Source organism: Oncorhynchus mykiss, chromosome 19, assembly GCF_013265735.2.
Source record: "Oncorhynchus mykiss isolate Arlee chromosome 19, USDA_OmykA_1.1, whole genome shotgun sequence".
Taxonomy (NCBI): Eukaryota; Metazoa; Chordata; class Actinopteri; order Salmoniformes; family Salmonidae; genus Oncorhynchus; species Oncorhynchus mykiss.
In genome coordinates, this window is record NC_048583.1 from 36,537,917 (window position 1) to 36,564,558 (window position 26,642).

General features: G+C 42.1%; 1 protein-coding gene across 1 annotated transcript in view; it reads left to right on the forward strand.

The window, feature by feature from the left end:
• LOC110497748 (uncharacterized protein C14orf132-like) overlaps nucleotides 1-25,365 on the forward strand; it is a 42,220-nt gene extending 16,855 nt beyond the window's left edge. Inside the window, exon 2 of the mRNA XM_021574079.2 lies at nucleotides 23,003-25,365. Coding sequence (XP_021429754.1) covers nucleotides 23,003-23,236 — 234 coding nt within the window. The 3' untranslated portion in view covers nucleotides 23,237-25,365. The remainder of the gene's footprint in view (nucleotides 1-23,002) is intronic.
• Nucleotides 25,366-26,642: the final 1,277 nt, after the last annotated feature.

Here is a 26,642-nt window from a genome sequence, read left to right on the forward strand (position 1 = left end):
TCAGTTTAGTCACGTAATACTAATTACAGAGAATCTTTGATAAAAACTAAAAGTCTTCATTTAATGATAGTAAAGACACGACAATATCCACATAATTGTCCTTCCTCATGAAGCCATCTATTTTGTGAAGTGCACCAGTCCCTCATGCAGCAAAGCACCCCCACAACATGATGCTGCCACCCCCACAACATGATGCTGCCACCCCCATGCTTCATGGTTGGGATGGTGTTCTTCAGCTTGCAAGCCTCCCCCTTGTTCCTCCAAACATAACAATGGTCAATATGGCCAAACAGTTCTATTTTTGTTTCATCAGACTAGAGGACAATTCTCAAAAAAGTATGATCTTTGTCCCCATGTGCAGTTGCAAACCGTAGTCTGACTTTTTTATGGTGGTTTTGGAGCAGTGGCTTCTTCCTTGCTGAGCGGCCTTTCAGGTTATGTCGAAATAGGACTTGTTTTACTGTGGATATAGATACTTTTGTACCTGTTTCCTCCAGCATCTTCACAAGGTCCTTTGCGGTTCTGGGATTGATTTGCACTTTTCGCACCAAAGTACATCTCTAGGAGACAGAACACATCTCCTTCCTGAGCGGTACGATGGCTGCATGGTAAAATTGTGTTTATACTGGCGTACTATTGTTTGTACAGATGAATGTGGTATCTTCAGGCATTTGGAAACTGCTCCCAAGGATGAACCAGACAAAAGTCTTGGCTGATTTATTTTGATTTTTCCATAATGTCAAGCAAAGAGGCACTGAGTTTGAAGGTAGGCCTTGAAATACATCCACATGCACACCTCCAATTGACTCAAATGATGTCAATTAACCTATCAAAAGCTTCTAAAGCCATGACATAATTTTCTGGAATTTTCCAAGCTGTTGAAAGGCACAGTCAAAGTTAAATAATCCGTCTGGAAACAATTGTTGGAAAAATTACTTGTGTCATGCACAAAGTAGATGTCCTAACCAACTTGCCAAAACTATAGTTTGTTAACAAGAAATTTGTGGAGTGGTTGAAAAACGAGTTTTAATGACTCCAACCTAAGTGTATGTAAACTTCCGACTTCAACTGTATTTATATCATTCAATCTCACTGCTGATACTTTAAAGTTTGAAGAAATGAATTTGTTCAAAATTGTTGAACTATATTCTTTTTCTCTCTGAGTCAACTACTAACCACATGTTATGCACTGCAGTGTTAGCTAGCTGCTTTCAGTACTAAATTAATACTCTGATCCTTCGATTGGGTGGACAAGATATTAGTTCATATTGCAAGAGCTCTGATAAGTCTTCTGGAAGTCGTCAAAATTACTGTGTAAGTCTATGGTAAGGGTGAGAACCATGAGTCTTCTTGGTCAATGTACCCAGAGGAGGTCGAAAAATATCTGTCCTCCGGGCTACACCATTGTGCTACCCAAGAAAGTACTATAGACCTGGTGATGTGAAAATATTTGGCATAGTTTTATCCAAACTTCTTTTCATGTTTCACTATTTAAATTTGTATTCAATTCACTGAGTAGGATGGTACTCCCCTTCCTCCTCTGAGGAGCCTTCACTGTGCCAGAGAGAGCTCCAGCCAAGGATGAAAACAACATTTTCACAAGACCTAGTCCCCCAAACGCCTAAAGGCACGATGAAAAACGTATAAGGTAATGCATTGTTAGCAGAACTACTCTTATAAATAGCTGGAGGGCAGAACAGTGAAACAGATGGAAGCAATACAATATATGAGAAAGATGTGAATTGTAATAAAATCCAACCTAGATAGATAAGATGAGCGAGTTGTGCCAGCTGAGGCTCATAAGCCCAGACCGGCTCAGGGAGAGAAGGAAGTGAAAGTAGAGTTTTGGTACAATATTGGGTATAGTGGAGGCATATGGAGGCATATGTCTACAAACATAAGCTTTGGATAATAACTGTGTCCCTAATAAATCCATATAAATATTTAGGTGGAAATAAAATAGCCTTCTGTCATTTATTGTGATATTTCAGCTGAAGTGAAGAACATCAGCTCACACTGTATACACAGTATGTGGCATTCAACATTATTTCCATAATAAAGTGTTCTAACAGTATTTACATCGTTTCTGCATCATAGAATGAGTTGTGTTGAAGGCACAACATGTTTTGTGTCAGTTAGCATTACAATACAAATGACTAAACAAAGGTGGGTCTTATTTATTTGATCAACACAGCGGTGCTATGTGAGAAGTAGATCTATAGACTACGCTTGCAGAAAAAAAGGGTTCATAAATGGTTCGTTTAGGGCTGTCTCTTTGGTTCTTCGGTTCTACCTAGGGATCTCCTTCCGGGAAATCCAAAAAAGCCTTTGTAGTTCTAGGAGTGGAGGAAGGACAACATGTTCCCTCAGTTTGCCTCAGCCACAGGAAGTGACTTATTTACTCAATGACAGATTGAGTAAAAGAAGGAGATAAGCCACACCACAAGTCTAGACTGTGGACTAGCTATAGTCAAACTGAGTGGAAATTAAACAGGCTTTCAGATACCAAATACTGAGCCCAAATTGCTTTTTAAAAACATGACTTAAAAAACAACATCCTATGCAACATTAACCTATTAAAACAGTTCTGTAGCAATGAGGTTTGTGCAGTAGGCTATAGGCGCAAAACTTTATCGCTGCATATTGGCTATGCTTGAATTGCCCTGAAATTGAGAAATTATATATATTTTTAAATTGTATATGATCACGCTGGCAATAGATAATTTGTTGTGTTACTTGTGAGGCACCACTGAGTGAGCATAATAATTTGTTATTCTTTTATTTTACTGGACTGATGGGGAGGGAGGAAGCCGAGGTGATGCTGCCTCTCTTCCAACTGATGGCGAAACTCAAGTCACACAGCATTATTTCTGCCTCATGCACCAATTCATTGTTGTTACTTCTATGACCAGAGAAAGTGAAATATACCTTAATGTTACAAAAGACACAATCAGCAAGCTTATCGAAACACTTTTCTATACTCATTCATTACAGCTGCAGTGCTGGTTGTAGTGTGTGTGGAAGTAGGGAGCACACATGTTATGGCTTATAAAAGTGTTAAACAAAGTGTCGACACTGCTGAATAACAACTTAAACATGAACTTACTTTTAAAAACAGCACCAATTTGCTGTATTCATTGAGTCTCTCTCTAGTCATGGTTTTAAAAGTTTTGAAATCTCACAGTATAAACTTTGTTGTGCACTTGAGGCTTCATTTTACAGCCTATGGCTTGAAGAAACTGTGCAGACACAGTGATCTGAGCTATCTGATTGGCCAGCGTTCGGCCTATAGGTGCACTAGATTTGCTCCCTGGGCCTGCCGGATATGCAGAGTTCTACCTTCAGACACATTAAATGGTTCAAAATGGGAACACTTTGCCTTCCCGGCGCTAGAGATGCTAAATCAAGTGCACCTACCGCCAGCAGCGCTAAACCAAAAAACAATTTGGAACAGAAATGTTTGGTGATTGACTACGAATGCCTTGGAAATCGGCCAGTCGATCGCGATCGCCGATAGGTGACCACTGCTCTAGAAGAATCCCTCTGTTTCAATCATAGGCCTGCACCAAAGGGTTTGCGTTCAGAACTTCAGTAAAAACAACAATACCAGAACAAAGTATTGGCTTCCCACTTCACACTGCAATCATCACCAGTACATTGGGCTGTGAGTGGACTCAGAAGAATGAGAGGCTATGCTGTGCAAAGAGTAAACAAGCTTATGTTCCCACCTCATTTGTTCAGATAGAACAGGGTTAGTTAGGAATACCAAACTAACTTTTCTCTCTACAGCTTTAGGCTAAGTGTCTCTGAATAGTTCCAAGGTCGCGTTCAAGGATCTGCTTCACTCTGTAAATCTATGGTGGAGGGAGGAAAGGGGTTTGCACACTAATTCTGAAATGCTGGTTTTATTGAATCGTCAAGGTTATTGTTGAAATTGGTGATATTTCACGACAACGAATATAGTTAGCCCAGTTGCCAGGATTTGGGCATTATGTTTTTCTCATACAATACCCACTTCACTTTAGCTATTCAGTGTTTAATGATCAATATCAAAGTACAGTATACCATATACAGTATTTATTGTGCACCGACGTTTCAGGGAAAAGCAGGTACAGCTGGAGGTCAGTGAAGGCAGAGCTGAAGGAAGCAAAAACATCCTTGAAAGAAGTAGAGAAAACCTCACAACACTAAGTCTGCTGTGGATGACCTATGTTCCATTACACAGTAAAATGTTACTCTAAAAAGTATAAATGAAGAGTTGAAGGTGCAGCAAAAAATAAATAAAAACAATAGGTGTGAAGTAGAATATTAATATGAATGCATTATTCATCCATGGGAATGAGCATCCAAATACAGTGCCTTGCAAAAGTATTCGGCCCCCTTGAACTTTGCGACCTTTTGCCACATTTCAGGCTTCAAACATAAAGATATAAAACTGTATTTTTTTGTGAAGAATCAACAACAAGTGGGACACAATCATGAAGTGGAACGACATTTATTGGCTATTTCAAACTTTTTTAACAAATCAAAAACTGAAAAATTGGGCGTGCAAAATTATTCAGCCCCTTTACTTTCAGTGCAGCAAACTCTCTCCAGAAGTTCAGTGAGGATCTCTGAATGATCCAATGTTGACCTAAATGAATGATGATAAATACAATCCACCTGTGTGTAATCAAGTCTCCGTATAAATGCACCTGCACTGTGATAGTCTCAGAGGTCCGTTAAAAGCGCAGAGAGCATCATGAAGAACAAGGAACACACCAGGCAGGTCCGAGATACTGTTGTGAAGAAGTTTAAAGCCAGATTTGGATACAAAAATATTTCCCAAGCTTTAAACATCCCAAGGAGCACTGTGCAAGCGATAATATTGAAATGGAAGGAGTATCAGACCACTGCAAATCTACCAAGACCTGGCCGTCCCTCTAAACTTTCAGCTCATACAAGGAGAAGACTGATCAGAGATGCAGCCAAGAGGCCCATGATCACTCTGGATGAACTGCAGAGATATACAGCTGAGGTGGGAGACTCTGTCCATAGGACAACAATCAGTCGTATATTGCACAAATCTGGCCTTTATGGAAGAGTGGCGAGAAGAAAGCCATTTCTTAAAGATATCCATAAAAAGTGTTGTTTAAAGTTTGCCACAAGCCACCTGGGAGACACACCAAACATGTGGAAGAAGGTGCTCTGGTCAGATGAAACCAAAATTGAACTTTTTGGCAACAATGCAAAACGTTATGTTTGGCGTAAAAGCAACACAGCTGAACACACCATCCCCACTGTCAAACATGGTGGTGGCAGCATCATGGTTTGGGCCTGCTTTTCTTCAGCAGGGACAGGGAAGATGGTTAAAATTGATGGGAAGATGGATGGAGCCAAATACAGGACCATTCTGGAAGAAAACCTGATGGAGTCTGCAAAAGACCTGCGACTGGGACGGAGATTTGTCTTCCAACAAGACAATGATCCAAAACATAAAGCAAAATCTACAATGGAATGGTTCAAAAATAAACATATCCAGGTGTTAGAATGGCCAAGTCAAAGTCCAGACCTGAATCCAATCGAGAATCTGTGGAAAGAACTGAAAACTGCTGTTCACAAATGCTCTCCATCCAACCTCACTGAGCTCGAGCTGTTTTGCAAGGAGGAATGGGAAAAAATGTCAGTCTCTCGATGTGCAAAACTGATAGAGACATACCCCAAGCGACTTACAGCTGTAATCGCAGTAAAAGGTGGCGCTACAAAGTATTAACTTAAGGGGGCTGAATAATTTTGCACGCCCAATTTTTCAGTTTTTGATTTGTTAAAAAAGTTTGAAATATCCAATAAATGTCGTTCCACTTCATGATTGTGTCCCACTTGTTGTTGATTCTTCACAAAAAAATACAGTTTTATACCTTTATGTTTGAAGCCTGAAATGTGGCAAAAGGTCGCAAAGTTCAAGGGGGCCGAATACTTTCGCAAGGCACTGTATATAGGAGGGTCGATTGACACCATGCAAGGACGATAAAGATTTTGCAGTTTGTCAGGAAATGGGTTAAACCTCAGGCTGCTCAATACTCCCACGTTTTATGACCTGCAGTGGTTGCCCATGGCTACGGCCCATTGACTCGCAAAGACCGATACAATCACCCAGGATCCATTGCGACGGAGATTCAGTCAGCACCCACCTTGATGTGTTCTATGTTATGTTCTGTGTTCTCGCCTCTAAGGGCAGAAACATCAAGCACCAGTAAACATTGAGGAAGCAATGCTGTAAAGAGGTCGGCCTCTTCTCAACCTCTGTAGTGAACATAATCTATTTATGGGGTTACCTCAATTCCACTGGAACTTTGATATGCCAGTAGAGTATTTGATTTGATTTATAAGGATCCCCATTAGTCAATGTCAAGGGCGACAGCAAGTCTTACTCTGGTCCAACGTATAACAAAAACTACATTACAGACAAAAGACTTTACAATTTACATCCATTTAAAAACAATAACATGTAGTGTGTGTGTGTGTGTGCATCTATTAGTTACACATACATGTCAATACATACACACAACAAGTAGGTCACATGGGGAGAAGAGTTGTGTAAGTGCGTGTGTCAGTGCTGTGTGTAAGTTGACTATACAAGGAGTCTTTCCTCAACTCTTAGCCAAAAGAGAGACTGGCATGTATAGTATTAATATTAGCCCACTGATTACAATGAAGAGCAAGATGTGCCGCTCTGTTCTGGACCAGCTACAGCATAACTAGGTCTTTCTTTGCAGCACTTGACCATATGCCTGGAAAATAATAGATAAGATAAAACTAGAGCCTGCAGGACTTGCTTTGTGGAGTCTGGTGTCAAATAATCGGAGCATTTCTTCATTACTGACCGAGTTCTCCCCAATTTTACAACCATTGAATCTATATGTTTTGACAATGACAGCTGGTTCAACTGGTTCAACAGCCACACCATTCATTACCAGATTCAGATGAGGTCTAGAACTTAGTGAATCATTTGTACCAAATACAATGCTCTTAGTTTTAGAAATGTTCAGGACCAGTTTATTGCGGGCCAACCATTACAAAACAGACTGCAAGTCTTTGTTAAGGGTTTCAGTGACTTCATTAACTGTGATTGCTGATTTTGTATATGGTTGAATCATCAGCATACATGGACACACATGCTTTGTTTAATGCTAGTGGCAGGTCATTTGTAAAAATAGAAAAGAGTAGAGAGCATAGAGAGCTGCCCTGCGGTACACCAGACTTTACATGTTTGACATTAGAGAAGCTTCCATTAAAGAAAACCCTCTGAGTTCTATTAGATAGATACAGTGGGCTCCAAAATTACTGGCACCCCTGACTGGCAATGCACAAACAATGCTAAACAAATATAAACAATATAATTATAGCGATAACCTCTAAATACCAACATGTGAAAAATACTGTACTTTATTAATGTTTCAATGGAACCAACCAAAATAATTTATTGATTTAATTAAAAATGTATTTCCTCCAAATCAAGGTTTCACAATTAATGGCACCCTTAAAGATTATTGTAAATAACATCTACTGAAATTCAATTCCAGTTATTTAAGTTTATCTAAGTCTTAAGGAACTATATTGAGCCATTACATCACTTCCTGTTTCACTAGGGTATAAAAATGCGGTAACCTACATGCAATATCCCACTGTCATCCAACACCATGAAGAAAACAAAAGAACTGGCAGTTCAAAAGAGACAGATAGTCGTAGACCTTCATAAATCTGGTAATGGCTACAAGAAGATCCACAAACGATTGAATATACCACTGAGCACTGTCAGGGCATTAGGGTAGGGGTAGGGAGGAGGATAGTGAGAGAAGCAACAAAATCACCAAGAATCACTGTGAAAGAATTGCAGGCTTTTGTGGCATCTTGGGGTCACCAGGTTTCAAAAAGCACCATCAGACGCCACCTCCACAACCACAGGCCCTTTGGAAGGGTTGCAAGAAGAAGGCCCTTTCTGACCCCAAGACACAGATGCAAGTGCTTGGAGTTTGCCAAACATGATTTAAATTATGACTTGTTCTGGTCAGATGAGACCAAAATTTAACATTTTGGTCAGATACAGCATCAGCATGTTTGGCGTCGAAACAGAGATGCATACTAGGAGAGGCACCTCATACCCATGTTGAAATATGGAGGGGGGTCAGTGATGTTTTGGGGCTGTTTTAATTCCAGAGGTCCAGGGGCACTGGTTAACGAGAAATTTGTGGAGTTGTTGAAAAACAAGTTTTAATGACTGCAACCTAAGTGTATGTAAACTTCCGACTTCAACTGAATAACATACTAATCAGGGGAAATGGGAACCAGGTGTTTGTAATCAGACAAGACAGTCCGGGGTTGATAACAAATCCTGTTCAGTGAAACCTAGAAAGCCAGTGATGTAGACCTCCGGAACTGGTGAACAGAATGAGCATCAGGACCGGGGGGGATCTGTGACAGTACCACCCTGACGCGTTGCACAGGACGACACCGGCCTCGGGGACGACCACAAGTGCACAGTGTGGTTCAGTCTGGGTGCCGACGGTTAAAATCCTTGGTCAGCGAAGTCATCCAGGATGTCCACCGCAGGAACCCCGCACCGCTCCTCTGGGCCGTACCCCTCGCAGTTGATTAGGTACTAGAGACGCCCCCCCACTGACACCTAGAATCCAGGACCTCCCAGACCGAGTACACCAGACCTCCTTCGATGTCCAGAGGAGGAGCCGGGACGTCACTGGTTCCAGCCTCAGCAAGGATTTTAAACGTCCTCACAAACCACATGCACAGCTTCCTGCCCTGAGGCGGAGGGGCAGGTTCCGGGTGGAGAGCCAGACCAGGTCGCCTGGGGAGAACAAAGGTGCCTCACTGCCGTGGCGGTCGGCCTGTTACTTGTGCCAACGCACAGCGAGCAGGAGACGAGTGTGTACAGCGTTCCATATCATCAGCTTGCCGAAACCACTCGTCCACCACAGGAGCCTCGGTCTGGCTCGGATGCCAAGGTGCCAGGGCCGGCTGATATCCCAACACACACTGGACAGGAGTGAGGTTAGTGGAGGAGTGGTGGAGGGAATTCTGCTCGTACCCCGCCCAATGTAGAAAATCCACCCACTCCCCGACCGATTCTGACAGTAACACCGCAGGAACCTTCCCACCTCCTGGTTGACCCTCTCCACCTGCCCATTTGCTTGAGGCCGATACCCGGAGGTGAGACTGAGCGTGACCCCCAGGCTTTCCATGAACGCCTTCCATACCCCTGAGGTGAACTGAGGGCCACGATCTGACACAATATACTCCGGGATCCCATAGTGCCGGAAGACGTGCGTAAAAAGAGCCTCCGCGGTTTGCATGGCCGACTGAAGCCCAGGCAGAGGCAGGAGCTTTGGAAAACCGGTCCACAATGACGAGAATGGTGGTGTTCATCTAAGAGACTCCCGACAGCTCCGGAATCAATCAGATTTAACGGGATTGAAGGGCTAGGGTACTCAGGGAATTTAACGGGAAACCACACTGGTTGATTTGACAGGTAAGGAGAGGAGACCTTGCCTCCTACCTGGGTTGGCGCAGGAGAATTATCTGGTTTGTCACCTCCGCACCTCCTTGTGGATAGAGAGGTTGGGGAGAAATGACCCCTTTCTCCACAATAGAACCAGATTCCTCCTTCTCCTTCAAACACGCCGAGCCCACCTCCGTGGCTCTTTCCACGGAGCAGGGGTGGCCATGGGCTCCGAATTCTGCGCAGGTCTTCTTCGGAGCCACAGGAGATTGTCCAACCGGATTGCAATGCTGATGAGCTGGTCGAATAAAAGGTTGTCATCACGGCAGTCTAACTCCAACTGTACCACCTCCCGCAGTCCGCTGCTGAAAACGTTGACGACAGCCAACTTGTTCCATCCGGTGGAGGCAGCGATGGTCCGGAACCCCAGGGCGAACTCCGAGGCGGTCTTAGATCCCTGGCAAAGTCGAGTAGACTCACCCTCCTCGGCCCACATGATGGTCAAACACCAAGCGAAAGAGGAGGGTGAAGTGCTCGTAGGACTCGACCTCGGGTCCGCCCGTCTCCCAGACCCCGGCACCCCAGTCCAGAGTCCATCCGGTCAGTGCCAAGATGACGGTGGCAACCCTGTCTCTTCCGGAAACAGCCCTGTCGTAGCGAGCGAGGTTCAGGTCGCATTTTAGAAGGAACACCTTGCATCTTGCTGGTGTGCCGTCGAAGCTCTCCAGGATGGACAGGGGTATTCCACGGGCCAGCTCCAATGGAACGGAAGTAGGTTGTGGTGTGGGAGCTGGTACCAGAATCGGTGCTGGAGACTGGAGGGACTGCACTTTTCCCTCCAAGCGCGGGATTGTTGCCAGCACACTGTCCATGGCAATACCGAGTCTCAAGAGACAGTCATCGTGGTGCTGTACTGTCCCTACAATGGTCGCCAGCTCGGTCTTTCCTGATGTCTCCATTTTGTAGGTCTGTTATTCTGTCACGCTGGCATAAAGGATTTTGGAGACAGGCGCAAGAATACACAGGGGTTTTTAATACACCCAAAACAAACACGTATACAAAACACTGGGCTGTATCCAGCCCTGCACAACAGCACAGACAGTAAAAATACCTATCCGAAGCAGTGTGTGTATCCCATAACCCGCCCCCCCCCCCCAAACAAATATATATATATAGTATTTTGAGGTCCCCTTTAAGGTAACTTACGGTCAATTCATAATTTTATTTTAACCACAGTCCCTTAGAAATCCTGAGTTAAATCACATGTCACAGAGCACAGCCCAGCCGCACTGCTGAGTCTGATTGTTTCCCTTAACGCCAGGAGTCATTTGACTGTGGCAGAAATATTAGGCTGCATTTTGTGTGTAGGGGGTCTGCTCTATACGGTAGTAATAGCTTATCTGTCAAACCTGCGTACACAGCACGTTGAACATTTAAACACTATAATGCAGGGTGGCAGGTAGCCAAATGGTAAAAGAGTTGGGCCAGTAACCAAAAGGTTGCTGGTTCAAATCCCAGAGCCTGCAAGGTAGAAAGATCTGCCCTTGAGCAAAGCAGTTAACCCCCAACAACAACTGCTCCCTGGGCACTGATGACCTGGATGCCGATTAAGGCAGCCCCCCACACCTCTCTTATTCAGAGGAGTTGAGTTAAATCAGAAGAAACATTTCAGTTGAATGCATTGTGGTGCCCCTCCTAATGTTTGTCTTTGGACTATGGCCATGTTGTGGCTCTGCAGTCCAACTGTCTATTAACATGAAGATCATTGCTGCTACTTGTCATTGAGTGGGTGATAATGTGAAAGGTTTACAGTATGTCCCAATCTGTCAAAATACTGACCACGTTAACGATTACAGATCAAAGATGAAAATAATGAATACCCAAGCAGGACAGAATACCACTGTGAGTCACAGAGCTATACAGTAGTGGCTTAAAAGCTATTTGTCATATTCTCTTTGACAGTGGTAAAGGCATTTCTTGCTCCTGTATTGCCTTCTAACATGCAGCGTACTGTGGTTGACGGACTCTAAATCTCGTGCTGCTTTTCGACTGTAACTCCAGTGGTACATTAGTGTATACACCTTTGTGTTCAACTAGGGAAATTGTATTTCCACAGCTTTGGCTGACAGTGAGGACTTGTGAAGAGCAGAATCAACCTTTGCCTAAACAAAACAGTTGCTCTATGAGAAGTTGTTAAAGTTCACAGTTAGCCATTGTTATGTAACTGACAGCTGAAAAGTACCGGTGTTCTGGCTTTGACTCGAAGTGAGAACAGGTCCACTGGTGAGACACAGGTGCTAGCCTGCGTAGATGGAAACAGAAAAGTCTAAATCTTTTGGGTATATTGTCCAGATGGGTGTCCAGATGGGATAGAGCAGTGTGTAGTGCGATGGTGATTGCATTGTCTGTGGATCTATTGGGGTGGTATTCCAATTGAAGTGGGTCTAGGGTGTATAGTAAGGTGGAGGTGATGTGATCCTTAACTAGCCTCTCAAAGCACTTCATAATGACAGAAGTGAGTTCTACTGGGCGATAGTGATTTAGTTCAGTTGCCATTGCTTTCTTGGGTATAGGAACAATGGTGGACATCTTGAAGCAAGTGAAGACAGCAGACTGGGATAGGGAGAGATTGAATGTCCGTAAACACTCTAGTCACCCGGTCTGCAGCCTTGTGAGAGTTAACACGCTTAAATGTCTTACTCATGCCGGCCACAGAGAAAGAGAGCCAAAAGTCAAAAAGTAGGTGGCAGTGTGTTATCCTCAAAGCGGGCAAAGAAGGTGTTTAGCTTGTCCGGTAGGAAGACGTCGGTGTTCGCAAAGTGGCTGGTTTTCCCTGCCACATACATCTTGTGTCTGAGCCGTTGTATTGCGTCTCTACTTTCTCTCCACTGACATGTTGCTTATTTGATTTCCTTATGGAGGGAATAACTACACTGTTTGTAGTTGACCATATTCCCAGTCACCTTGCCGTGGTTAAATGCGGTGGTTTGCTCTTTCAGATTAGCGCGAATACTGACATTTTTCCACTGTTTTTGGTTTAGGTAGGTTTTAATAGTTACAGTGGGAACACATCCCCTATACACTTCCTGATTAACTCAGTCACCATGTCCGTGTATGCGTCAAGGTTATTCTCAGATGCAACCCAGAACATATCCGAGTCCACGTAATCAAAACAATCTTGAAACATGGATTTGGATTGGTCAGACCAGCATTTTATTTATTTATTTTTTATTTTTATTTTACCTTTATTTAACCAGGTAGGCAAGTTGAGAACAAGTTCTCATTTACAATTGCGACCTGGCCAAGATAAAGCAAAGCAGTTCGACAGATACAACAACACAGAGTTACACATGGAGTAAAACAAACATACAGTCAATAATAAAGTATAAACAAGTCTATATACAATGTGAGCAAATGAGGTGAGAAGGGAGGTAAAGGCAAAAAAGGCCTTGGTGGCAAGGTAAATACAATATAGCAAGTAAAACACTGGAATGGTAGTTTTGCAATGGAAGAATGTGCAAAGTAGAAATAAAAATAATGGGGTGCAAAGGAGCAAAATAAATAAATAAATTAAATACAGTTGGGAAAGAGGTAGTTGATAGGGCTAAATTATAGGTGGGCTATGTACAGGTGCAGTAATCTGTGAGCTGCTCTGACAGTTGGTGCTTAAAGCTAGTGAGGGAGATAAGTGTTTCCAGTTTCAGAGATTTTTGTAGTTCGTTCCAGTCATTGGCAGCAGAGAACTGGAAAGAGAGGCGGCCAAAGAAAGAATTGGTTTTGGGGGTGACTAGAGAGATATACCTGCTGGAGCGTGTGCTACAGGTGGGAGATGCTATGGTGACCAGCGAGCTGAGATAAGGGGGGACTTTACCTAGCAGGGTCTTGTAGATGACATGGAGCCAGTGGGTTTGGCGACGAGTATGAAGCGAGGGCCAGCCAACGAGAGCGTACAGGTCGCAATGGTGGGTAGTATATGGGGCTTTGGTGACAAAACGGATTGCACTGTGATAGACTGCATCCAATTTGTTGAGTAGGGTATTGGAGGCTATTTTGTAAATTACATCGCCAAAGTCGAGGATTGGTAGGATGGTCAGTTTTACAAGGGTATGTTTGGCAGCATGAGTGAAGGATGCTTTGTTGCGAAATAGGAAGCCAATTCTAGATTTAACTTTGGATTGGAGATGTTTGATATGGGTCTGGAAGGAGAGTTTACAGTCTAACCAGACACCTAAGTATTTGTAGTTGTCCACGTATTCTAAGTCAGAGCCGCAGGGAGGTGACCAAGAACCCGATGGTCACTCTGACAGAGCTCAATAGTTCCTCTGTGGAGATGGGAGAACCTTCCAGAAGGACAACCATCTCTGCAGCACTCCACCAATCAGGCTTTTATGGTAGTGGCGAGACAGCTTGAAGTTTGCCAAAAGGCACCTAAAGGACTTTCAGACCATGAGAAACAAGATTCTCTGGTCTGATGAAACCAAGATTAAACTATTTGGCCTGAATGCCAAGCGTCACGTCTGCTCAGGACCTCAGACTGGGGCGAAGGTTCACCTTCCAATAGGACGACAACTCTAAGCACATAGGTAAGACAACACAGTAGTGGCTTCAGGACAAGTCTCTGAATGTCCTTGAGTGGCGCAGCCAGAGCTGGACTTGTACCCGATCTAACATCTCTGGAGAGACCTAAAAATAGCTGCTGAGCTTTGCTCCCTATCCAAACTGACAGAGCTTGAGAGGATCTGTAACTCTCCAAATACAGGTGTGCCAAGCTTGTAGTGTCATACAGAAGAAGACTCAATGCTTTAATTGCTGCCAAAGGTGCTTCAACAAAGTACTGAGTAAACGGTCTGAATACTTATGTAAATGTGATATTTAAGTTTTTTATTTGAGATACATTTGCAAAAATGTCTAAAAACCTGTTTTTGCTTTGTCATTATGGAGTATTATGTGTAGATGGATGAGATAAATCAATTTAATCAATTTTAGAATAAGGCTGTAATGTAACAAAATGTAGAACAAGTCAAACGGTCTGAATAGTTTCTGAATGCACTGTGTGTGTATATATATATATATATATGTGTGTATGTATGTGTGTGTGTGTGAATATATATTTATTATTATTATTATTATTATCATTATTATTATTATGATATATATATTTTTCTTCATTTATTATCAGTTATACTATTTTAATATTGATTACTGCACTGTTGGTTAGAACATGCAATTTTAGCATTTCGCCCTGACAATAAAACTTGAACTAGTTAAACTAGACTCAGACCAGATGGAATTTCACCTCAGTCCACCACGGTTCTGTACTGCCATCTAGATTTACAACTTCAGTCTTATCGATTTTCTTTCTCTCAGCGGCCCAGCAGCGTTTCATAGTAGATCTTTTACCTCAATAGAACCTGTGTAGCAGTGTTTCAGCCCAGCCACCTGCATCATATTCACAGTCAATCTTGTATCTTAATATATAATGTTTATACAGCTTCATGCACCTGGTTTTCTAAAACTTTACTATGTAATAACTGTATTATACTGTATCTTTCTCTTGTTCCATAAGCTTTGGCTAGGCTCTATAATGTGCATAATGTACACATGATTTTCCATTCTAGTCAGCTGAGAGGAATGCCAATGCCTGACTTAGTACATAAAGAAGATCATCTTTGATTGACTGTTCACTGTGAGTGCAGTGTGTGTGTGTGTGTGCGGTATGTGTGTACAGTGTGTTTGTGTGTGTGACATCTAGCCATCTGACCAGCTCTCCTCATTCTAGTGTCTAACTCCTGACGCGTGTTACTCTGTGTCTGGTGCTCTGGTCCATGACTCCCTCTGCTGCACGACACACTCAGTCAACAGGCAAACCAAATGAAAACTCAAACTTCTGACACCCGAGGAGAGTTTACGTTTTTACAGGTATAAACAGTGTTTGTGAGTCAAAATTTCATCCTTAATCTCCATCTCTTCAAAATGCTGGATTTAGAGAGAACGGCTCAGAAAGACAGTGGATGAGAAAGTGTGTATTTGCTTTTTTTAAATGGATTCTTTTCTCAGTTGTCTGAAGAAATATGAATTGTTATGAATGTATAAAAAACCTTAACAAAGATCTATTTTCATCAGCAGTATACTTGAGCATTATTATGATTAATACTGCATCTTTGTAGGAAGAGGTCTGACACGCTGACTGTTTGACTTTTGGGTTATATTGGGTAATAAGCAGGGCATTCTGAAATATCTGTTTCTGGAGGTCCTTCATAAAATCTCTTCTTGTGGTATTTTACTCTCTTTAAGTGAGCCTCATACATTTAAAAGAATGTCTCTCTGTTTCCAAACTGTTCCAATGGAAATAGCCCTGACTCGGCCTCTCACTGGAGCCTTGTTGGTGTTTGGACAGGGTATAAAAATGTGCTGGCAAGTTATGGATAGCGATAGCTCTGTATTTTGATACAGAACAGTAGAGCTGGTTGATGTCAGAGACAACTTTCTTCTCTCCTCACTTTGTTCCTTTGGTTTGAGTGCTGTGATTGACTATTTTCCTGTGCTGTAACACATTGTTGTTGAGTTTACGATAATATTCTCATAAAGCCACTGGATACCGTGGAATAAATCATCCATAACAATGGCCACATACAGTACATGCCTAAGTCATACTGCCAAGTGCAAGTATAGCATCACATTGCGTAATGCTGGTGTTTTTACGATGTTGATGTCATTTTTAGGCTTTCAATAAGAAAAATATAACTCTTCACAGTGTCAAAGTCCTCTAAAATTCTGAGCGCTGAAGAAAAAATATACATGTGTTTTTTCTCAGTCTTTCAATGAGCTTCCTCAGTCTCGTTACAGTAATTAAAAAATTGCAGCTATCCACAGTTTGAGAACTGATTACATGTTTTGTTCTTAATCATGAGATAGATTTAGACTGCAATCCATTAATGGTTTTGGTTTTTAAACTATTGTTTACACACCAAAACACATGTGCTTTTCTCCCACACATACTTGGCATTTCTTGCAATGTAGCCCAGTATTCCCATGTTTCTATATGTGGATGTTAGTCATGCACTTTTCATATGAGTATTTTCAATTAAGATACACTCACCTAGCCATTTGGTGAGAGAGAGTGTTTGGTAATTTCCAGATCATACATACTCTACTTGGGTACATAATAAACACACTTAGGTGCGTACTGAGGGCATTTATTTACTAAGCGTTTGCACATGTTAAAATGACCAGAATATCGTTCCTTCTCTTGACCCTTGTTTGTACTCCTGTCTGAAAACCACTGCTACAAAATTAACTTCACACCAGTGAAAATCTATACTATACCAGGCTGTTAGTGTGTAGCAAGGACCTGCTGAGATCCTGCACTTCCACTCCAGAATGCATGCAAACTATATGTCCATATCAGCAAACTGAATGCCAGGGAGCTCTGTATCCATCTTCTGCCGGCGGGATGCGCTTCACAACAAATAATGTATTTTCCTGACAACCGCAGGCAGCTGACAGAGGTGCAGCTTCATCTCTGAAGCGGAGCGTTTGCTCCTCTCTGATTGGGCCATGCAGGGCATTAGATCATATTGCCATGTCTCTTCCACACGTCTTTTTAACTGTCAGTCACATACCCCATCTATCTCTGTTAGGACATGCTATTTTAACAGGACCTAAGGTCTACTTAAAAGGCTTTGAATAATCGTGGGGAAAAGGCAGTTCAGGCAGAAAAATAGAATTTGAACACCAAAAAGATGTGTAGGGGGAAAACGATGCGCAAAACCAGCCAAGCTAGTAATTTTATATTGTGCTTGCGTCATTTTTATATTGTGCTGGCATTATATTGTGCTAGAGTGGCGGGGGGGGGGTTGAACCCCTTAATTGAATCTCCACTCAAGTAAGACGTTGCTTTTGAGGGGGAAGCTGTGCTTTGAGCTTATTTGAAATACAAAGAACAGACAAAAACACCTTTGGCCCATTTCCATACAAAATTTACCCCAGTGTTTTACCCAAAAGGCTCAGACTTTTCTGTTTCCATCTACGCAGGCCAGCATAAGTGTCTCACCAGTGGACCTGTTCTTACTTGGGGTCAAAGCCAGAACACTGGTACTTTTCTGAAATGGTCCACCCACACAGACAGTGTAGTGAAGAAGGCGCAAACTTTTATAGATGCACAATTGAGAGCATCCTGTCGGGTTGTATCAACGCCTGGTACAGTAGCTGTACCGCTCACAACCGCAGGGCACTCCAGTGGGTGATGTGGTCTTCCATCACAAGGGGCACACTGCCTTCCTTCCAGGACACCTACAGCACCCGATGTCACAGGAAGGCCAAAAAGATCATCAAGGACATCAACCACACGAGTCACAGCCTGTTCACCCTGCTAACTTCCAGAAGGCGAGGTCAATATAGCTCCATCAAAGCCGGGATGGAGAGACAGAAAAATAGCTTCTGTCTCAAGGCCATCAGACTGTTAAATAGCCATCAGTAGCCGGCTTTTTTTTTACATACTGTTTTACTGATTTCATATGTATATAATCTGTATTCTACTGTATTTAGTCAATCCCCCCAACATTATTAATTTATTAATTCCATTATTTTAATCTTACATTTGTGTGTATTGTTGTGAATTGTTCGACAGTACGTATTTACATAAGTATTGACACCCTTAGCTATGAGACTCGAAATTGAGCTCAGGTGCATTCTGTTTCCGTTGATCATCCTTGAAATGGCTCTACAACTTGTGTGGGAGTCCACCTGTGTTAAATTCAATTGATTGGACAGGCACACGCCTGTCTATATAAGGTCCCACTGTTGACAGCGCATGTCAGAGCAGAAACCAAGCCATGAGGTCGAATAAATTGTCCGTAGAGCTCCAAGACTGGATTGTGTTGAGGCAGAGATCTGGGGATGGGTACTAAAACATTTCAGCAGCATTGAAAGTCCCCAAGAACACACTGGCCTCCATTATTCTTAAATGGAAGAAGTTTGGAACCACCAAGAATCTTCCTGAAGCCGGCCACCTGGCCACACTGAGCAATCGGGGGAGAAGGGCCTTGGTCAGGGAGGTGACCAAGAACATGTTGATCACTCTGACGGAGCTCTAGAGTTCCTCTGTGGAGATGGGAGAACCTTCCAGAAGGACAACCACCTCTGCAGCACTGCACCAATCTGGCCTTTATGGTAGAGTGGCCAGACAAAGCCACTCCTCAGTAAAAAGCACATGACAGCCAGCTTGGAGTTTGCTAAAAGGCATATAAAGACTCTCAGACCATGAGAAACAAGATTCTCTGGTCTGATGAAACCAAGATTGAACTCTTTGGCCTGAATGCAAAGCGTCACGTCTGGAGGAAACCTGGCACCATCCCTACAGTGAAGCAAGGTGGTGGCAGCATCATGCTGTGTGGATGTTTTTCAGAAGCAGGGACTGGGAGACTAGTCAGGATCAAGGGAAAGATGAATGGAGCAAAGTACAGAGAGATCCTTGATGAAAATCTGCTCCAAAGCACTCAGGACCTCAGACTGGGGCGATGGTTCACCTTCCAACAGGACACCGACTCTAAGCACACAGCCAAGACAACACAGGAGTGGCTTCGAGACAAGTCTCCCAGCCAGACTTGTACCTGATCGAACATCTTTGGAGAGACCTGAAAATACCTGTGCAGCAACATCCAACCTGACAGAGCTTGAGGATCTGCAGAGAAGAATGGGAGAAACTCCCCAAATACAGGTGTGCCAAGGGTCTAGCATCATACCAAGGAAGCCTCAAGGCTGTAATCGTTGCCAAAGGTGCTTCAACAAAGTACTGAGTAAAGCGTCTGAATACTTACAGTATGTAAATGTATTCTTCCATTTTGTTATTTTTAATAAATTTGCAAACATTTCAAAAAATCTGTTTTTGCTTTGTCATTATTGGGTATTGTGTGTATATTGACAAGGAAAACATACTATTTAATCAATTTTAGAATAAGGCTGTAACCTAACAATATGTGGAAAAAGTCAAGGGGTCTGAATACTTTCTGAAGGCACTGTATATAGAAATTGTGTCAAATTTTTGAGCATGCATCAACATATCAAATGCATTTCTAGATCCTCATATGGACCTCAGTCAAGAGCATATGCATTGCATGTGCTGAGAAAATATACTATATATGCCTACTGTCAGTATTTGTCATCATATAGAGAAAATAAGATCCCAGGATATCTAATGAGTCAATATCCGGCCATACCAAAAATGATTTGTGCATGAAAGAAAAATGTGGATTTCATATTTGTAAAATTATTGAGCATGTGCTGAGAACTCAGAAATGCATAAGAAATCCCCCTTATTTTCAGCGTTATATGTGATGTATACAGTCAGAATTTGTCAACACGAAGAGCGAAAAATCGATGTCACATATCTCAAAATATTGAATGAGTCCATATTCGGCCATAGGATATGTCTTCGTGTGATATTTGGAGTAATCCCAATATCATATATGTCTAAAGGACACATCTAGATTCAGAATTTATCAGGATATGGTGCATATCCATAAATCTCAAAAAATGGATTGGAAATGGTCTGTATTCTCTAGAATATCAAAAATGTGTCATGTAAAGACATTGACACGACTTCCACCGGAGGTGGCTCCTCTCCCTGTTCGGGAGGTGCTCGGCGGTTGTTGTCGCCGGTCTACTAGCTAGCTGCCACCGATCCATTTTTCTTTTGTGTCTGTCTGTTTTGTTTACACCTGTGTCCTATTAGTTAATTTCGGTGGGTTTATTAACCTTCGCTGTCTGCTAATTCTTTGTGGGGGATTATTTGCTGTTGTTGCTCTGTTAGGGGTGCTTGTTTGCGCCACAGGGTTTTGTTTTCTCATGGTCGTTGTACCGTTTGGACTGTAATTAGGAGTAGAGATTTCTCCTCCGAGTGTTACGTTATTTCCCTGTGTGTGGCGACTTCGTTGAGTGTGTTTCCCCACCTGTTGTTGTTGTTGTGTTGGGACTTTCAATAAACGATTGTGCTACTGGGACTTCATTGCTCTCCTGTTCCTGACTCCTGCACCTACCTCTTCTTAGGAGGCACCTAACAGACATCCCCTGATATAGACCCCTTTCACCCAGTGTTATTTACATATTGTAACTATCCCAACAGTGGTTTATGCATAGGTTCTTGAGGAACTCATACACTTGTGTGAACATTTCACATTTTAATAATTTAGCAGATGCTCTTATCCAGAGAAACTTACAGTAGTGAGTGCCAACATTTCCCTACTTTTTTTCCTACTGGTCCCCCATGGGAATCAAACACACAACCCTAACATTGCAAGCACCATGCTCTAGCAACTGAGCCACACGGGACCTACAGTAAGCCTCAATAAAGCTACAAAAGTGTCAGTGTTGATAAACCTTAACATGTGATAAAAATAAAACAGAACAGATGAACCGGAATAACATTCACTTTCATTGGTGGCCAAAAATAACTATCTAAAAGCCACGCCCCTACTGAGCCACGCCTCCAGTCTTCTGATCTGACCTGCTGGCTCATATCTCAATAACCCAGCATCAACAACCCAACCTTGCTCTTTTTAAAGAAAACAACCCAACAAGGTAACCCAATGCTTGCAACCCAGCAGTTGGGTCATCCAAACAACCCAGCATTTCTTAGAGTGTGCAAACATTGCATGTTCTATCTAATCCAATATAGCACCAATAAACTGCTCGCAATGTTAAGATAGCCTGTTGCTGTTGAGCCAGCATATCCGCGAGATCTAAGCCTACCCTGGTCAGTGACCAGATGACTGGCTCTATTACGCAGCCACTCACCCATGCAGGTTTACTGGCATCGGTTTCCTGACATTGATGCATGGGAGATGGCCCTCATTGCCCGCTTAAGTGCAAAGCGGCCTGGGGATGCCCCATACCAGGGTTTCTCTCTTTCCATTCCATTAACCTTTTACTGCAGTGGGCTAAATCAGGGTCACACAGAATGTTTCTTGGTAGTCTTAAACAAATCTACTTTGAAACCAAAGTATACACCTCACACACATTGTTATGGGCTTAAAAAAATAAGACACCTGTACCATGTCCGATATAAAGTTGAAATCTATTCAATTTGGAGTTTGCATCCCAATATTACATTTTATAAACATCACAGAAGACTGAAATATAACAAAACCTTTTGACATGGAAACACCAGATTTTCTGTGGGTTTTTCGAAATAATGTTTATTAATTATTAAATATAAATAACATTCCACCCATGAGGTGGATTTATAATGCTTACAGCTAGCTGTGCTGACCTCATGCCGGTGCACTGGGAAATAAGGGGTTCAGACAAGTGATACCAGATTACTAATGTTTTTCCAAAGTTACTACCTTAACAATTATTGCATGTTATGCAAAGCTATGGTGTGGATGTTTTTATGGTGAAATGAGTCATATAGGGGCGTTTATGTTAGATGTGTCTAAATGTAGACTTTGTCACTCATCTATAGGCTCTATTCAGCTAAACCTACTACTACTAAAAAACCTTTAGCTACAGTACATGTGGAGTGTCCATACATAGCATACACCCCTTCTAATGCGATCAAACCATTCTAGATCAGCAATCCCCTCATCCTTCCATCCATCCATTCATCAGTCAACCCTACTCTTTACTTCTGGCTGAGTGATCACTAGGTGAGGGGAACCCCAGGTTACTGTACCCATACATAGATATCTGCTCCCATCATGCCCAATTGGATATGTCATGTCATTACTCACCACCAGGGGCCAATGGCTGGAGAGCAGCGGAATGCTATAAAAAAATGTTTTATCTCAGTGAGAGGAACGACCTCAAATGAGACTGTGTGCTCTGTGTGGTTTTTTTTCTCTCTCACTGTATTAGTGTGTGTGTGAAAGAGGGCGAGCAGAAAGAGTAAGAGTGTTTTGGTGTATATAGTGTGAGTGCTCTACATCCCTCAAGTATTTTTAGCATTGTTTTTTTGACAGCCCTCGGAGGAGAGGAATCTGTTTTCTAATTTGAGAGCTAGCGTTCGCAGCAAGCAAGTGTTCTCTCGTTTTCAGGCACTTCTTAGCTTCCTACAGTACATATGAGAGGATGCACTCTCTCTCTTCTTCTGCTCTGCTGTCCAGCCGCCTTCTCAGCAGGCTTCTAATTGTCCCAAGCAATAACTCACTCTCACTTCCCACTCGTTAAATATTTATTTCATGTGAATTAAGCCTTAGTTCCAAGGGTGGGAACACACCTGTGTGTGTGGGGGGGATCCACACCAGAAGTGAGAAACCTTGTTCCCACAAGATGCCGTGATACATTCACTATTTAATTTAAAATTTTAACTTGCTAATGCAGGACCTATGAACATCTCCCACTCACAGGAAAGAAAATGTTCAAATCTTCTGTACCTACTGGCAAAGAGCTCTACACGGCATATTAAATAAAATAACTCCTTTTGGTTTTGTCAATTCATATCTTATCTAATCTTTTCTCTCTCTCTCTTTCTCTCCCTCTCCCTCCCTCCCATCCTTCCCTGTCCTGCAGATCCCAGTCATGACGGGGGCCTTCATGGACTCCTCACCCAATGACAACTACAGTGCCGACCACTCGCTCTTCAATTCCTCGGCCAGTGTCCACGCCGCCTCTGCGGCGACCTCATCCCAGACCCAGCAGGACGACCAGTCCTCGTCCAGTGATGCCATCTGGCTCTGGATTGCCATCATCGCTACTATTGGCAACATTGTGGTGGTGGGAGTGGTCTACGCATTCACCTTCTGATCCATCTTGCCTTCCTGTCCACCAAGCCAAAAATGAGTGAGCTTCCCCATGGGGGAACGTGATAAAAGGCAAAGGATAAATATCACATAATGAATTACCAAAGGGCTCCGGGATGCAAACGCTGACTGTGGTGGGGGGTTTCTTTAGTTGAAGCTTCAGCAACATTCACTTTCAATAAAAAAAACTCTATGTTTCAGGATAGGAACAATATACCAGTACGCACAAGTTCAACTGAAGTCTGAATGGTATTTTCAACTTTAGTCGCCTAACTTTCAGTAGACATCACGCTCCTGGATGTTGTTGTGTTGCATTGTGGTACTGAGGGCGATAAGATACGGACAGGGTGAACCGGACCATCTTAAATGTCCCCCAGATAGATGAGAGGCAATTACGAGGAGTGCTGCTTAATTATTTGGATGAACAGAGACGTGAATCTTAAAACATTTAAGTGATGCTGGGAATACTTCTGCATTAGCCATGGGCTCAGGTTCTTACAGTCCATTATCTGTTCTGACAAAAGAACGCTTCTCAGTTTCTATAGCAATGCCACACCAGTTTATGGTCCAATAAAGGAAATCACTCCACCATCTAATTTACTCTGCTAAATCTGCATCTGAAACATGATTTATTACACCACAGAACATCTATCATTGACATTTCACTTTTTTATAACAAACCTCTCACAGAGACATTAAAGTATATGACCAAGGTAGACCTGAAAGATATAAGCACACTTTACATGAGCAGAAATAATGTACAGCTTTAGGTTGTCATAGCCTAGTTGTTATTTAGCTACCCTCTTTGGAGTCTTCATGTGCTGTATAAGCTAAATAAGCTGTGTTCTATCAAGCTGGTCTCTTTAAATGTAGAACTGTTCAGTGAATTTGCTTTTTGCTGCCATAGGGTCCAGGGCCAGTTGAGAATATTAACAGTTATCTTTTCAAGACATTAGCGAGGCCCCTGGTGTCACCACAGTGGGTGTTCTCAAGTCCCCAACTCTCTCTCCAAATCCATGTACATTGATGTCAGGGGTGATCATTTCTTAAGGCTGTCACAGTGGCAGTGCTATGAGCTTTATTATTGAGCTTAATTATTGACTTTCTGTCTAGAAAGGAACTGAAAAGAACCGCCAAGGTTGGTAAATGTGATGGATTGATAAAAACATGTTTAATCTCAGCCCCAAAGCGTTCTGTTCAGCTGAAAAGAGCTGAAACAGGAAAGATCCGCTCCCTTTTTGATTGGAATTTGTCTTCTCTCTAGGAGACCGTTGTTCTTGAATGTTGGCTGGCTTGCCCTAACAGCTGCAATTGTATCAGTGATAAATCAATTTGGTCCAAGTTCACCATTACAATAATTAGGTGGGTGCTTACATTTGTCCTACACCACACGTACAAGTGCAAAGTGGAAATGTGTTTTTTGCACATCCCGCTCCCCTCAGAGTGGAGCAGAGCCAGAAATCAGACATTATTGACAGCAACCCTGGAGCAATTAGGGTTAAGTGCCTTGCTCAAGGGCACATCAACAGATTTTTAACCAAGTCAGCTCGGTAATTGAACTGGCCCAACACTCCTAACAGCTAGGCTACCTGCCGCCAGTGAGTTGTTATATCAGACACATTATATAATGATTTATGAATAGCTTTGCACATGCATTGCTGAAGTCAATAGAAATGTTCTTGTGTATACATCCCCCGCTCTTGAGTTGATGCAGAGAGTCAACATTGATTCCATCAACCTTTTTGACGTATTTTTACGATTATATGATATATGACTTTAAGTTACAGGGCATCATCTAGCGATAAGCTAGAAAGAGAGTAGGGGCTGTTTGTATTCAATGACGTTTCTAATGTGACCTTGATAAAAGCAGAATTTGTAGTAAGACTATCTAGAAGGTTGTAGAGGGTTTCTCATGTCTTGGTATATGTATACACTGTACATATTGGTATTTACAGTATAACATACAGTAAGTACTTACTTACATTAACCAATTACAATAGAATTTCCAGCAAATTGTATTATTTAAATCCCCAATAAGAGGTCAAATGTGTAAGTGTGTAGCAATGTAGTAATTCAAATACACATTCTTTTTTGTATGAAAATGTATTCCATTAAAGTTTCAGGATTGCTGTGTTTGTCTACATAAATACTTATTGTGTGAAAAATGTCCCATTCAATCCAACAGGGAAATGCATCAGAAGTTTTACTTTAAACTGTACAGTGGGACACGTGTACATTGTGAAAGTGTTAAACGTAATACTTTCTGAGCTAAATGTGCACTTGGGGAAAAGTCTGAAATCTCACCATAAGACTTAACCTATGCACAACACAATATATCACATGAGTAGAAATGGACCTTTTCAGTTTGTGAGACAAGCTCCTCGCACTGCTTCCTACTGAAGGTACAGTACCTGTCAAAAGTTTGTGAAAGGTGTGTCTGGTACTGTATATGACTGGTACTGTATATGCACTGGCATTGATTACTAGTGGATGATGTGCTGATACAAGACAAGCATTGTACCATCACTCACTCTGACACAGGCACAGGTTGTACATATCTCTGTCTGGATGTGAGCCGATGTCATTCCTTCACTGAAACCAGGAGAAGCCTCATTTTACTTTTGAGATTTAAGAAGGCTTCTGAAGTTTGTAATTTCCACTTTGAAATGTCAGACTTGACTTTTCCTTCCGGAAAAAGTATTAACCCCTACAAAAAAATGTCCATTAATTACAATCCACATAATAATTCACATGTTCTATTGCTGCAGGGTTATTTTCCTGTTGCAGCAAACTGTATCAAATTAACATCCTACACCTGTAGAGTCCACTACCAGTGTTGCTGCTGCCCTGACACACGTGCAACTCCCGACTGAAGAAAGGATTGAGTTGAGTTGGAGGGTCATTGATTCAGCCGCTCCTCAAATCAAATCACGTTTTATTTGTCACATGCATTGTAAACAACAGGTGTAGGTAGACTAACAGTGAAATGTTTACTTACAGGTCCTTTTCCAACAATACAGTTAAAGACAAAGATACTTTTAAAAAATGGAAATTGTGAGGAATAAAAGAAAAAGGAATAAATAAAGGAATAAATATACAGGGAATAACAAAAAGCAATAATTATTAAAAAGAACATCGTAATATACAGGGTGTGCCAGTACCGAGTCGAAGTCCAGGGGTACAAGGTAAATGTGGTAGCTACAGTGCCTTCAGAAATTATTCACAACCCTTGACTTTTTCCACATTTTGTTGTGTTACAGGCTGAATTTAAAATGTCTTAAATTTAGTTTTTTTGTCATGGGCCTACACACAATACCTCATAATGTCAAATTGGAATTATGTTTTTCAAAATTATTACAAATGAATCAAAAGTGAAAATCTAAAATGTCTTGAGTCAAAAACTTCTTATG